Source organism: Camelina sativa, chromosome 9, assembly GCF_030686135.1.
Source record: "Camelina sativa cultivar CO46 ecotype springtype chromosome 9, ASM3068613v1".
NCBI classification, from domain to species: domain Eukaryota; kingdom Viridiplantae; phylum Streptophyta; class Magnoliopsida; order Brassicales; family Brassicaceae; genus Camelina; species Camelina sativa.
The window spans coordinates 6,947,651-6,963,328 of NC_141888.1; the positions used below are offsets into that span (position 1 = coordinate 6,947,651).

Consider the following 15,678-nt stretch of genomic DNA (forward strand, 5'->3'; position numbering starts at 1 on the left):
TAGAAGATATTTTCGTTTCCTCATTAATGATACAAATATTATTATAAAAAAGAAAGGTAACAATAAATGTATATATGATTTTGGGAAGACCTCCAAGTTCCAATGTTGTATTTTTGCTTGAGTCACTATTTGAATCAAAAAGGGATTTAAAGAACTGAGTCACAAATCTTTCATTGAGATTCGTATTACTACTAAATGTGTATGATATTTAGTAAAACTGTGCATAGTCTTCAGATGTATCAATGCTTACCTATAGGAAGATATATATAAACAATGTCAATAATATAATTGTATGGAAAAAGCAAACACTTCAAAATATTCAAAGCAAAAAATGGATCAAACATATGCAAACGAACATATATGTTTAACAATAATTGCTTAAGATGGTTAGAATTACGATACGTTATACCACCATATACGTTAAACGAAAACAGAGGAGAGGATACATTAAAACTCCAATGGTCACATGAGACATCTTGTTTGTTTGATATTGGATACTTACTTGCACCACCGTAGCTCAGCATCAGTCGTTTATCTCTAGCGAAACATATGTGCCTTGGAGCTTGACCAATCTTCGTCGTCACATATGTTGCGGCTGTCAGATGATCGATAACAACGCCTTGTGCTGTTGCAACTACCGGTACCGGAACGTTGTTCTTCTCTTCTTCCAATTTTGGAGTAAAAGCGACGGTTCCTACAGGTTTGTTTGTTTTCAGTTTCCTACCCGGTAGAAAGAGAATGAGATATGGTTGGAAAATGTGAGATTGTATTTACCCAATTCAATAGCTTTGCAGGTTCGTGGTTCCATCCTTGGTAAGATGTTTCATACTTGTCTGCTTTCTCCGGTAAGAAATGAATATACTCGATAACATGTACAAAGTTTTAAAATTATATATTTTAGAGATTAGGAAATGATGAGACTGAATCTTCTGTTAAGAAAGGTCCCGCTTTTGTTCACTGTTAGGTATTAGTTGTCTTAACATTTGAAATCTGCAATAGGAATCCATTAACAATGTTTGATTAGTCTCGTCTCTCTGCTAAACTCTATGACCAACTCCGCTTTTGCTACATATCATATATCTATGAGTACATATTCAAGATTTACTCTATCTGATTTTGCTCCTTCTTCGTTGCTCTGTAGCAGAATGTTTAGACCTAGGTGTGCTCAGTTTTAGATCGTTACCAGAGCCTCTCACATCTGCTTTTACACTCATCCACTGTAATGAACAAATCAATCAGATCTTGAGCTGTTACGGTTTAGAAAACATAAAGCTGACATTTAAAAAAATACAAACCTCTATGTTTCTCTAAGTCAGTAAATCAAAACTTGAGATAGTAATATAATAATATCAAATTTGGTAACATCTTCACAACACGTCTTCCGCTAGCTCTCGCTTGACAACCGTATTGTGCAAAAAAAATACCCCCACTCGAATGATTCGATCCCTGTATCCTCCTCCATGGAATTCAAACTCAGCCGGATTTGAGAGAGATGCGTGATTGGGTAAGGTTAGTAGATCTTAATCTGGGCGGAGACTATAACAGAGAAAAGAAGGTGAGGAGAGAACTTTTAAAGAAGAATATTAACAAATGACATGTGAAGAGGTTAGAGAAGAAGAGATGCGTTACAAAGCAATTATGGGGGAAGACCGATCAAAGATGGCTTTATGGTTAACTTATGCAACGTGGCCGAAGTTAATTTCATCATACTCAATCTGTTCAAATGGGTTTATTTCAATTGGACTAAACAAACATATCGATGAAGCCTTTTTGTTAATTTCTCCAACCCAACAAATTTGTTAATTTATGCTGCTGATGTGGACACTCTCAAATGACAGAAAACTATGCTATTATATATAGGATTTTCCCTTATTTGCTCTAACGTCAAATAGGGAAACTTAGCATACATCAAGCCATTGATCAAACTATTATTAGGTGAAAAAAATTATTTATTTATTGAGACCACTAATATTAGTCAGCAAATCAGATGTACTATTTTCAGATATTTTGTAACCTTAATGCAGTTTTTGATTTTAAAATATTTTAACAAATGAAATCACGGGATAAATTCAATGATACTAGTTTTAAGAAAAATAAATTAAATTCTAAGAAGTAATTTTAGTTGCTTCTTGTGATTTTCTAACGAGACAAATTACTTACATTCGATTAATAATTCAAATAAAATAAGAGTAATAATGACCGACAGTTTTACCAGCCTACATTTAAAATGTTATACAACTCACTCAATATAAACTAATAAACCAATACAGAGACTTTGAGAGAATCCTATAAAAAATCACCCTAACAAGTATAGCACATCCAATTTACATTTAAAATGGTAGTTAATATACAAAAAACAATAAATATAGTTTATTATATATTATATACTAAATTCGTCATTTCAAAAAGACGAATTCCTCAAAATACCACACTTTAAGTTTTTTTATCATAAATACTACAGTTTTTTTTCCAAAAACAGACACAACAGTTTATTTTACCAAGAATTTATATTTTTTAGGTTGGGATTGACAATTTTAGATTTAGGGTAGGATTTAGTATTTAGGATTTAGAGATTAGTTTTTAATATTAAAAATTTAGTTCAATTTTGTGGTAATTTTGAAAAAGTACATTTTAGTAGTATTTTTAGAAAATATAAAATTAAAAATGGTATTTTTGAAAAAACTCATTGTAGTGGTATTTATGATAATTGTCCAAATAATAAAGTTGTTACAAAGTGGTGTTCAAGAATATGTGATTTGTAAAATGACATTCTATATCTATATGACTATATCCATAACCATATTTGTCTCCATTACCTGTTTTAAGCTGACACTTCTGAAATCAACACTACTGATACTCTCATAGAGTTTACAATGTTTCTACTTAATTATTTTACACACAACATTGAGACATTGTAAAACCTAGTTCCTCTGATACATGTCATTATCTGAAAGGTGACTAAGGATGGCGAAAGCATTATTTGTCTCTATCTGCAGAGCCTTATGACAGCTCATATCTTTAGTTTTTGCAACGGCTTGGTGGTACGAAGGTTCCTCTGCAATTTCCTTCTTCTTAGAGCATTCCCATCCCACATACTGTGGGGATGGGTATCAGAAAATAATAATAATAAAAAAATAAAAATAAGGAGAGAGAAGATTAAATCTTCATATCAAATGTCTCTACAGAGACACTCAAAAGATAGGGATGAGAAAAAAACGTCCAACTGTCTTATTTTTACTGGTCATAGACAATAAATTTAATTAAATAATAAAATAATATATATATATTAGGAAAAAAAACTTTAAAACACTCCAAACTAAGATGATCAATGGATTTGCTCTTATCTTCATATGACCGTTGCTTTATGTTGAGTTTGGTGGGCAGCGTAGTGGGCTTCGTCATTTGAATATTATTGGGCTTCAGTTGAGTTTGATCCATCTTCTTGCTTTTGAAACGCTATTGGGCTGAGAGCTTTTTTTCTCCTTTATACTACAATGCAAGAAACATATAAACTCGATTTACGTTTCTCCACTTATAATCAAATTCCAAAATTTCTATGAAATGATACTATTGCCATATACGAAGTTACATAACCCATACAGTGCCGGACCAAAGTATTTGGGGGTCCCATACAAATTATAAAAACTATAGACTAAAAATAAAATTCAGTTAAACTAAACACCTGTTTTTACAAGTATAGATTGAAAATATCCTAAAAAATCTGTAACCAACCCTTAAATTTCTGAAAAATAACATTTTTTGAATATTTGGGAGCCTTATTGTAACCAAAATTTTTCCAAAAAATGTGGGACCCTATTGCAATGTTTCATGTCAATGGGGTCAGGTCCGGCACTGAACCCATATATTCGTTAAAGATAAAGAAAACCTCTATCAGATGAAACATCTAATTTCACACAAAAAAAACAAACACGAAAAAATCAAAATGATGAAGTAAACGGTTTAGTAACCTTAAAAACAAAAATGGAAAAAAAAAAAAAAAAAAAAAAGTCACCTCTCAGCTTTATTTGGTTAATTGTAGAATCAACCTGAATTTTTTTTTTTTTTTTTTTGACCAAATCAACCTGAATTTTATTTCGACCTCATGGGGCACAATAATATATCAGGTTCTTTCATTTTTTCTGTTAAAGGATATCAGGTTATTTTATTTACGGGCTTATTATTAAGGATATCAGGTTATTTTATTTACGGGCTTATTATTATGGATGAAGTACAGAAGTACGTTCAATTTTGTTTTCTTTTTTCTTTCATCTTATGAAGGGCATTGTTTTCTCAACTTCAAGCTGGTTTTAAAGATGCCTTTAACCAGCCGCTAGCTCTTCGTATCAGCATCATGTCAACAACGTCGGCATAAACAGTTGACACCACTCCACAAGCTCTTCTCAATGTTAACATGTCCAACGACACGATATTGTCGGCAAAATAACTATACGATGTGAAGTCTTCAAGTCTATGCTCTTCAGCTCTTCTTGATAGTTCTGAGCTGGCTGGTTCTTTATCTCTGCTGGTTTCTTCTTACGCAGCAACGGCTATGCTAGCAAAAGGCAAAAAAATGCCGAATTTTGCCAAAAATATGTGAATTTTGTGATCTTTAGACTCTGAATCGTTGTGCTTTTGTGTGTACTACGGTTTGCATCTACTGATGAAGGTATTTAATTCAGTTCGACTACTTCAGCAATTATAGTTTAACATAGATTTATATTGTCGCACATTATAGTTATCTTTCATAGATGAAAAAGAGTTTGAATTTTTACACAGCAAGAAAAAAAACTCACAAAAATAAGATTACTTATAGTTTAATCACCCAAAAACTTTAAAATAGAAAAAAAAAAAAAAGGACATAAAACTAATTTCATATCTTATTATCCAAAATATATAATCAAGCTGCAACTCGTTTAGCTTGTCCATGGTTTCCACTAAGTTGTAACTGAGAGTTAGCCTTAGAAACATTCTCCTCATCTTCTTCTCCATCATCTTTTGGTGTTGTCTTGTAATAGCAAGCATAGAGTATCAGTTGTACTAAACCTGATACTGTTCCAAGTCCATTTCCAATCTATGAAAGAAAAAGAGAAAAAGTGAAACTAATACATGATAGAAAATGATGAATAAGAATATAAATAATTTAATAAACTTACCAAAATGAAAAGGTCAAATTTAATAAGTGCATAAATAACCCAAACGCCACCATTGAGAAAGTTGGCAAGTGAGAGAGAGAATGGCATGTACTTCACACTTTTTGTCTTGATCACCTTACTCTGTTTCACTCAAAAATATCATGTTTTTTCTTATTATAAAAAGTGAAGGAACATACAAAAAATTTGAGAAGTGGATACTTAATATTACCATGATGGTGAGAGGAGCAATATACATGAGGCTAACAAATATGACACAAAGGATTCCAACAAAAGAAGATCTCTGGTTATGTGTGTGGAACAATAACAATGTGCATGTGGCTACTATTCCTACAAACACCATCTCTCCTATTAACCATAGCCCCACTTTCACCTGCACCAAGAATCACAATTTTAATTATAAATAAAACTGTATAAACCTTTTGTTTTGCCTATCACTATCCTAAAACAGAATCAATCATTGTCTCCCACTTCTTATTACTACGGTATTCTAGCTTTCATTTCCCCCCCCCCCCCCTCCCCCCCCCCCCCCTATAAAAATAAATATCTCTTTTTAAAATTTAATTAAGTATATTGTACAAAAAAAAATAAGTAAGTATTACAATAATTAGGTACGTATAATCAGAGATGTTAGGTATCGTACCTTGCGAATAGTTGGAGAAAAGTAAAAGAACATAGCGAGATAGAAAAGCTCTATTGCAAGGCCAGTGGCATTAATGGTGATCACAAGGAGACTATCTGGATGAACCACTGGTAAGCCATAAAAGACCCATAGTGCGCAATTTAGCACCGTGGCTAAGTATGGGTCAGCTTTGTACTCCTCCACCTTCTTCTTCTTGTATATCGTTATGAACGTAGGTCTGCATAAATTTTATATTTACTCATGAACATTAATTTAAGAGATCTAAGTTGTTATCCCAAAAGAATAACTAAGATCAAAGCTAGATAGAGAGATCAATGATTACATGGGAGATAAGAACAAGAACAAGGAGATGACATTTCCTGCGACAATAAACAAATAAATTTCCAAGTGTTAGTAAAAAAAGAGAAAGGTCAGTGATTCTTCAAAATATTTATACACATACAAAACTTATATACGTACCACAAATGCCGGCAATGTTTCTCGCAACTGTCGCGTTAACCATTTCACTTCAAACGCAAAATCTGAACAAGAACAAGAAGAAAGAGAGCAAGAGAGAGAGAGAGAGATAGAGAGAGATATGTAATTTGGTATGTCAAATATGAGTGAATGGTTTTTGCATATATTTATAGATACAAGATGAGATGTTGGTATATTAATGTAGGTACTCATTTGTATACTTTTACATATAAGTATATATGTGTATATGTAGGATATATATGTATTGATGACGAAGCGAAACTCAAGAAGTAAAGGAATTGAAATGAAAACGACCTTGAATTTTTGTTTTTCCATTTTGGGGAAACAATCATGACATTTATCTACATATCTTTCAACACTTTCTCGTTTGGCTTATTGTTTTTGGAGCCATGATTATAACTATTATTCCTACCCAGCTACCCTATATAGTATACGTGTGTATGTACATGTATATGTTACATGCATGTGCATTGTATGTAGGTTACGTGTCATAATCTTATTCACGGTCATCTTTAACTTTAAAAAAGAAAATACAAAAAGTTATCCACGTGAGTGTAAGCGAGTGATCTGATAGAAAAACAAATCACGTAAGATTTATTTTCTTCTCCTTTTTGATCTTTTTTGGACGACTACTGAATTTGTGTTGTTATTATGTATAGATGATATTTATATATTGGAAAAGGTAACATTTTTTATTAGTTTTCATGGATTTCATATGTGTATATATGATCTTTCTCTTCACTTCGTTTTTATGAGGCATCTCATTTGTTTGCGATTATTAAGCAGAATAATAGTTTCATTAATTGTTTTCTTCTGTAAACGAACGTTATATATGATTTCAAAGAATATATTACTTTTTTTTTTGTTAAAGGATCTTCAACTTCAACGAATATATTACATTGAAAATAAATAATTTATAGTATCAAATGCTATATAAACAAATTTCTGAGGCAAAAGGGAAATAACTTTACAGGTGTTGTGAGAAGGTACACAAACCCAATGATTTTTGTAACTTTAATATAAAATAAAGTAAGCATGCGACTATGTCCATTTCGAATTTTGGATTCCGATACTATATTGCTAACGATCTTTTATGAAATCTATGGACGATAAAAATCGCAATATCTATGCTTCCCGATCGGCGCAGTTAACCTAATTTAAAAAAAATATATAATAATATCAAGAAAACAAGTATCTATGCTTTGTGATGAGAAAGGTACACCAACAACTAGATCAATTATTTACTAAAATGAAAAACTAATTGTGCTGAGACAATTACATGGTGAAAGGGATGTTTTTTCCAAGATCAGATAGCGCTGTTGCTAGGAAAGCTATGCTAAAATACTTATTTACGTACTAACCTAGTCTTTCAGTTAAGAATAATAGTAAATTATTATAAAAATATATTCATAATGGTTTAGTAATTGAGAATTTTACAATATAAATTGAGGAACCAGGGTCCGGATATTTCTAATGCGATTTCAATAATTGTTTCTACTGTGCATATTTAAAAAGATTAGAAAAAAGGTACTCTTTCAATCGTATTCTTCGCGAGGCACTACTAAGTTTGTAACAAATGAAACATTTAACTTGAAAACGAATATGCGCAAGTCGATCAACAAATGAAAATCAAACAAATGCATTTAATCACAAAATTTTATCAAAGAAAAGAATGTTAACAAACGTACGATTGATTTTTTTTTAATTAGTAATTAGTAGTATCGATCTAAACACTTCGATGATTTTAGTCACTAAATTTTTAAACAGACATACTAACTGGTAGGAATAGTATTAAAAATGGAATAGTATTTAGTTGTTAAATATCACGTCAGCATGAGATTTCATGGTTTTGATATGTGAACAGAACACTAGTGAGATTTTAGAGTAGAAATGTCTAACTAGGTTTTTTATCGATTAGTGAGATTTTTAAGTCATGGAATGGACTCCTCTATTTATAGAGAACGAACGTATGTATAGAATTTACTTTTCCCGGTTTGGTTTCCGGATGATTAGGTCTAAACTCAGGTCAAAAGATGGTACGTAAACCTCATCGAACGTGTCCACTCTAGTCTGTTCATGCATCAATGCGTATCTAATGCTTGAGTGATGTGCTTTGGTCATTAATATGTTCGTTTGGCAAATTATGATTATTCTACTTATCTACCTATCTATGTAGTAATGAAGTTTTGACCCTATATTAATTGTCTTCTAGTATACAAATATATATTCGAGGCTCAATAATACTGCATGAAATGGGAACTGGAAACGAAATAATCTCGTGTATAAAGCTTTCTACTCTAGGGTGATTACTTGACAAAGTGTCACACACATTTAATGGTCAAACCAACGGCTCCAACTACTTTGTATAATATTAATCAAAAAAGATACAATATTCTCGAAAGTATATAACTATAACTTAAAACATATATACTTTAACTTGTATATATACAACTAAAGACTAATTACCATTTACCGAACATTCTTTAAAGATTTACGATGAAATTTTAACCATGTAGAAAAAATATCAACTGTCTAATAATAGTGTTAGTTACGGAAGTCGTTATCTATTTATATAATAAGAAGATATGTGTGGACCTAATTTATTATAGCAGATGTATAGTATGCTAAAATTGATAATAATCAAAAGTTTCTCTTATGTTATCACATTTCTTTAGATTAGATATGATAGCTTATTAGTGTATATTAGTATATAGATAACTTTCATTTATACACTTATAGATTTCAATTGACCAATTTAATACGTTTTACATAATAAAATAAGTAGGATTTGTATCACGTACGGCATGAGACCGATATTTCATACATACCTTAAGAATATAGGATGGTTACATCTTTTGGACATACGTTATATAACATACATCATGTTTACATCAAGCTTGACTTTTTGCTAAGCTATTTTAAAAGCCTAAACGGTAATCAAAAATACTCTACGTGTACATAAGCTATTTTAAAAGCCTAAATGGTAAAACAAAATGCGCATCAATAGGTGGCTAGGCAATATAATTCCCAACAATGTGACAACCATTCAACGTGTCTATAATAATTGTTTCTTGAAATACATAATTTGTTTGTTGTGAGAAAACTAACTTCGATTTTGTTGGATTACTAATAGATATATCACAGAAAATGAACTAATGCTTTTATTTCAAATTGGTTACGACAGTAATCACCAGTTAATGAATTTATTTTATGCAACAACTACTGTATTCGATGTGTTATCACATGCTGGGTTTAAACATAATATGCACATTTTTAGTGAAAAGAAAGTGAAACCAAAATATTTGATTTGGCACACCAAAAGAAAAGGAAAAAAGAAACTACAACAATCAAACTAAACCAAACGGTCTAAATTCAAATGAACGTTACAAGTTTCAAATAGTAATATGAAACGACCAAAACAAGAAAACATCAATCCACTATCGGTTGTTAGCCATTACTGTAATTGTAATATATTGGCTCAATAAACATATTACTTTATAAATTGATGTACCGAACACGATAGAATTGAATCCTAACAAGGAACAATTCCAAACCGTCCATATTTTTAAAAATAGTCTTAATGAAGAAAGCAAAAGCTTTTTGCGGTATCTCTATCTCTTACAAACAAAAATAGGCATAAAGTTTGAATTATTGCATCATGTGATACTATACTATTGGAACAACGAAAGTCCCACCCAGGATCTGTAACTCATTATCATGTTAATTACGTACATCCAAAATCTTTATAATTTTTCTTTATATCTTCTAATTACACTTTATTATTCGGAATATTGGTTAGAAAGGTTGGTTAACTTTTTAAGTTTCAAATTGGTTAGAAAGGGACGTTCGTAGTTTAGAAAGATTAATTTCTAAAGGATTTTTTTTTTTTTTTTTAACGTCTTGGTTTTTATTAATCAGAATGTGGTACATAGTCATGAAACAAACAGCTCTGTAAATACTAAATACAATGGAGGATAGAAAAAAACTTGAGCAGTTTGTGTTTGATGGTGAGCTGCTTTAGCTAACTTATCAGCAGCCTGATTACATTCTCTTTCAACAAGTAAGAATGAAATCGAGTTAAAGTGATCCGCCCAACTGCGGATCATCTAGCGCTTTACAATCTCCTTCTAGGATTACATCACGGTAACCTCGACACCAGGTCAATTGGAGTGCATGTAACAGTGCTATCCCTTCAGCTTCAAGAGGGGTTGATGCTTGTTTTAGTTTAGAGCTTCCAGATAGCAAATATGTTCCCCTTGCATCCCTAATTATCCACTCCGCCCCAATACTACTATTCTGATAAAGGAAGCTTCCATCAAAGTTTACCTTGACTGCATTGTCTGGAGGTAGTTTCCAACGGAATGTCTGGGTATTACGCAATGTAGCTGATCGCCGCCTAGAGGTATTGGAGGGACATGTTGCTGTTAACCACTCTGTAACATCGTCACTAGCCTTGTTGATTACCTCCCTCGGTTCCCAACTAACCTTGTTGAAGATGAGATCATTCCTTGATTTCCACAGTTGCCAACCAATCCAAAATGGTAAATGTTGTTGATCCACATCCATTTTCGAGTTATACATCAATAGTAGCGTTTTGACGTTTTCTTCAATGTTTGATGTAAAAGCTTGACCTAATGGTATTCCGGATAGTCGCCAAGCTGTGCTAGCATAAGGGCAATCAAATAGGATATGATTGATTGTTTCAATTTCTAGACAGCAACGTTGGCATGTAGCATCAATAGGGATCCCTCTACGGTTTAGTTCACTACCAGTACCAAGAGCCGACGATAACACTCTCCAATAAAAGTGTTTAATTTTTGGTGGTAGTGATCTTTTCCAAAGCTTTTCTTTGAGAGAAGGGTTACCTTGTGGTGGTGCTATCGGGGCCTCATCTTCTGGTAGGTGGTTACTAAGCTAATATCCAGACTTTACTGTATAGTTTCCATCTTTTGTGTAGTGCCATATTAGTTGATCTGAACAGGGATGTTGTGGAATGTACATTCGGCGAGCATAGGCTGCGTCTTGGTCGGAAAGTAACAGATTGAGCTTATTAATATCCCACTGTCGGCTACCATCTTGCCATAATTCATTGAGTGTTGTATTTTCGCCCAAAGAATGGTCAACCGCATGTCTAGGGGGATGAGTAGGGATCCAAGCATCTGAAGCCGGATTTATTGATGTTCCATTGCCTAGCTGATATCGTAATCCTTTGATAAGAAGGTCTCATCCATGTAGAATTGATCTCCACCCGTGTGATGGTTTTGTTTCGAGTGTTGCTGTTTGAATGACCGTATCATGAAAATATCTGCTCTTGAGAACTCTTGCAAGAAGGGAGTCAGGCGATTTTAGTATTCTCCATGCTTGCTTTGCGAGTAAAGCGTCATTAAACTTCTCTATATCTCTAAAACCAAGACCACCTTCATTCTTTGAGAGAATCATTCGCTTCCATCCTACCCATGCTATACGCCTTTTTGAACCATCTGAACCCCACCAGAATTGAGTGAGGATCGAATCTATCTGACAGATTGTAATTGGGAGTTTAAAACAACTCATAGCATGTGTAGGCATAGCCAAAGCCACTGATTTCAGTAAAACCTCTTTACCCCCCCCCCCTCGGAAAGGTGTTTTGAATGCCAATTCTTTGTTTTCTCCCTTACACGCTCGACTATATACTCAAACATTTGGCATTTTTTCCTTGAGAATTCTTCTGGTAAACCCAAATATTTTCCACACCCTCCTTCTCTCGTTATCTTGATATGTCTGCGGATGGTATTTTTTCTGTCCTCATCAACCCGTGAGCCAAATGTAATGGAGGATTTGTCAAGATTTACACATTGACCAGATGCATCTCCATATTATTGCAGCAAGCGAGACAGAGTTCTACTACACTTGGAGTTTGCTTTACAAAAGAACAAAGCATCATCTGCAAAAAGCAAGTGAGAGATCTGGGGGCCATTGTTGCTTATAGAGATGCTAGTAATGGTTCCTCTAGCCTCCTCTTGTCTTATTTTTTGCGTCAGCATCTCCGCACAGAAAAGAAATAAATATGGAGAAATAGGATCACCTTGTCTGAGACCTCGCTCTGGATGAATGTCTCCAAATGGGCTTCCATTGATTAGAACTGAATATGTAACTGATCGAACTATCTCCATGATCCACATGACCCAAATCTGGTTGAAACCCAGTTGTAACATTGTCTCCTCAAGAAAGTCCCAATCAACTCTATCATATGCTTTGCTGATGTCTGTCTTAATGGCCATATAGCTTTTTGCTTGACGCTTCCTCGTTTTTAAGGAGTGTAGTAACTCATGAGCCACTAAGATATTGTCAATGATGTGTCGACCAGGAACAAAAGCAGTTTGTTCGAGTGAGATGATTTCAGGGAGGATGGTTTTTAAGCATCTTGTGAGGATTTTTGAAATGATCTTATAGGAGACATTGTAGAGGCTTATTGGACAGTAGTCACTCATGAGGCTTGGTTGCTCTATTTTGGGGATGAGACAGATGTGCGTATGATTGAGCTGTGCTGGCATTATACCAGTCTGAAAAAAACTTTGAATCTCGGCAGTGATATCAGTCCCTAATATTTCCCAAAACTGATGATAGAAGTAGCTTGTCATTCCATCTGTACCTGGTGCTCGATCTCCACTGATATCAAATACTGCTTGTTTTATTTCTTGAGCCGTAACATCCGCAGTGAGCATTCGATTCATATCCTCGGTTACTTTAGCACGAACTTGATCAAAGAAATCCCCCCAGTGCCCATGTCTATGATTCTCTTTTTTGTACTGACTTTGGAAGTACTCAGTTGCTGTTACTGCTATATTCTTGTCGCCAATGTATTCAATACCGCTGCTATCGTGAACTGAGATCATCTGATTCCAAGCTTTCCGAGATTTAGTGCATCCATGAAAGTATAGAGTGTTTCGATCTCCTTCATTTAACCAACGAGCTATGCTTTTTTGCTTCCAGTATATCTCCTCTCGCAGATAAGCTTTAGACAATGCTTTTTTGAAATCACAAATTTTGTGGCAAACTGGAACTGCTTTTCTGAATTCTTATCTGAGTTGCTCCTTAAGTGATTTTATCTCTTCAGCAGAATTTGTGATATTGCTACGTTTCCATCTTGATATTTTCCTCCAAAACAACTTTATCTTTTCAGAAAATGAGAAACGTGTTGGAAGATTCTGCCAGTCTTCCTTCATAGCCTCCATAAATCCATCTCTTTCTGCCAGTCGCTTATCATATCGAAACATTCCTTTCTTGATCCTTGTTTCAGTAAGGATATCAACGATAAGAGGTCGATGATCTGACTCGATTGTGTGACAACCCGTCCTGCGGACCCTACTAGCCCACCGCTAGCCGCCCCAACGGACCCCAAGCTGGCCCTACAGGGCATCGATCCTAATCCCTCATTGGGCAAATGGAACTATTCATCCAAATCCACAGTAGGTTATTGGTGCACCAGGCGTTCCTCGAACCCTGGTCCCCACCCTTTAACAACCTTTCCACAGGTCAATTGGTGACAGCTTGTCCTGTGGGAAGGTTGTTAAAGGGTGGGGACCAGGGTTCGAGGAACGCCTGGTGCACCAATAACCTATTGTGGACTTGGATGAATAGTTTCATTTGCCCAGTGAGGGGTTAGGATCGATGCCCTGCAGGGCAAGCTTGGGGTCCATTGTGGCGGCTAGCGGTGGGCTAGTGGGGTCCGTGGGACGGGTTGTCACATAAAAATCGATTTTTATGTGACAACCCGTCCCGCGGACCCCACTAGTCCACCTCTAGCTGCCCCAACGGGCCGTCCGTGGACCCCACTAGCCCACCGCTAGCCGTCCAACGGACTCCAAGCTGGCCCTGCAGGGCATCAATCCTAACCCATCACTGTGGATATCCAAATCCACCAGTAGGTTATTGGTGCGCCAGGCATTCCTCGAACCCTAGTCCTCACCCTTTAACAACCTTCCCACAGGACAAGTTGCCACCAATTAATCTGCAGGTCAATTGGTGGCAACTTGTCCTGTGGGAAGATTGTTAAAGGGTGAGGACTAGGGTTCGAGGAACGTCTGGCGCACCAATAACCTACTGGTGGATTTAGATATTCATAGTGATGGGTTAGGATCGATGCCCTGCAGGGCCAGCTTGGAGTCCGTTGAACGGCTAGCGGTGGGCTAGTGGGGTCCACGGACGGTCCGTTGGGGCAGCTAGCGGTGGGCTAGTGGGGTCCACGGGACGGGTTGTCACAGATTGGTTCCAAAAACATGACTGTTGATGCTGGGAAATAAGAAAACCATTCTGTATTGGCACAAGCTCGATCAAGGCAGCACTGTATCAATTCTTTTGCCCGTATACCATTACGGACTATACTCCTCTGGCCACTCCAACTGAATTTGTTGCCAGTATGCTTCAGATCAACCATATCGCAAATATGTATCAAGTCGTTGAAATCTCAGAAAGTTGAGTTATCACGATCATGACCACCTATCTTCTCGCTGTTATTCATTATTTGGTTAAAATCACCAACCATTAACCAGGCTTCAGATCGGTTCACAGCAGTTCGTTTTAGTCTTTCCCACAGTTCTGATCGATATTGAGGATCAGGGTGACCATAAATACAAGACAAGTAGAAAGTAGAGATTTTGTCATTAATATAACAGTCTACAAGCCTTACATCATGGTACAAAATAGTTAAATCAATCGAGGGTTTCCAAAGTAAAGCTACACCACCACTCAAACCTTGAGAAGGTACAATACAGAATTTAGTAAAACCTAAGGAAACCGCGATATCAGACACATAGTTTGTTGGTTGCTTCGTCTCAATGAGGAAGAGGGCGTCCAAGGGATACTGACGACATATCTTTTTTAGGCGTCAAACTGTAGGGAACTTCCCCATTCCCTGACAATTCCAACTGGCTATCCTCATTGAGCGTCTGGCGGTACCAGGCCCACGCCTCTAGTGTCATTAGTTGATGAGCTTGCATCCATTGGGGAGTACGTCCTTCTCCTCTTCCTCTGTGGTGATGCTGGTAATGGAAGGGGTCGAGTAACAGCGTCAAGGATACGGTTTCCGGAGTTTTCTAACGCTAGAATCAGTCCTCCGCGTCGGGCCTCTACTTCTGAGGGATCTGCCACTGCTGTATAGTTATGATAGAGGCTCCGCAGGTCTCCTATAGATATAAATTGCCTATTAACAGGGACCAATTCCGACATATTCACTTGCAGTTGCTGTGGAGGTGGGAGAGCAAGATGTTGCTGATGTTCCATTTGGAGATTGTTGTTAGCAGGCATCAGTGGAGCGTTTAGAGGATATGGAACCGCAGCAACATTAGCATTGACGAGAGCATTGTGGTTTGGTGGTGGAAGGTTGGCATCTTCATCTGCAAGGGCTTCTTCAGTGCACTCAGAGATGTC

At 35.7% G+C, this 15,678-nt stretch overlaps 1 protein-coding gene and 1 long non-coding RNA gene across 3 annotated transcripts; both read right to left on the reverse strand.

Moving 5' to 3' along the window:
* LOC147937843 (uncharacterized) lies at positions 1–1,638 on the reverse strand. Its single transcript, XR_015567289.1, has 4 exons — positions 1,296–1,638; positions 775–1,217; positions 503–694; positions 1–250 (listed from the first exon to the last, which is right to left on the reverse strand). It is a non-coding gene; the product is annotated as an uncharacterized LOC147937843 (long non-coding RNA).
* Positions 1,639–4,719: 3,081 nt separating this feature from the next.
* On the reverse strand, positions 4,720–6,667 carry LOC104710647 (bidirectional sugar transporter SWEET4). Of its 2 annotated transcripts, XM_087467454.1 has the most exons (6): positions 6,253–6,667; positions 6,116–6,152; positions 5,794–6,010; positions 5,362–5,523; positions 5,154–5,273; positions 4,720–5,071 (listed from the first exon to the last, which is right to left on the reverse strand). In XM_087467454.1, the coding sequence occupies exons 1-6, from the start codon at positions 6,293–6,295 to the stop codon at positions 4,898–4,900; spliced, it is 753 nt and encodes a 250-aa protein (XP_087323580.1). In that variant the 5' UTR covers positions 6,296–6,667; the 3' UTR covers positions 4,720–4,897. The 2 variants fall into 2 exon arrangements, with proteins under 2 accessions (XP_087323580.1, XP_087323581.1); XM_087467455.1 differs by lacking the exons at positions 6,116–6,152; positions 6,253–6,667 and adding an exon at positions 5,622–5,648 and having other exon boundaries at positions 5,862–5,971.
* Positions 6,668–15,678: the final 9,011 nt, after the last annotated feature.

Excerpts from the sequence above, each read along its gene's own strand:
- LOC104710647 (XM_087467454.1), bottom strand. The coding sequence starts at position 6,295 with ATGGTTAACGCGACAGTTGCGAGAAACATTGCCGGCATTTGTG. Across the intron at positions 6,153-6,252 it reads AAACATTGCCGGCATTTGTG|GAAATGTCATCTCCTTGTTC; the intron begins GTACGTATATAA and ends TTATTGTCGCAG. Across the intron at positions 5,274-5,361 it reads TTGCTCCTCTCACCATCATG|AGTAAGGTGATCAAGACAAA; the intron begins GTAATATTAAGT and ends TGAGTGAAACAG.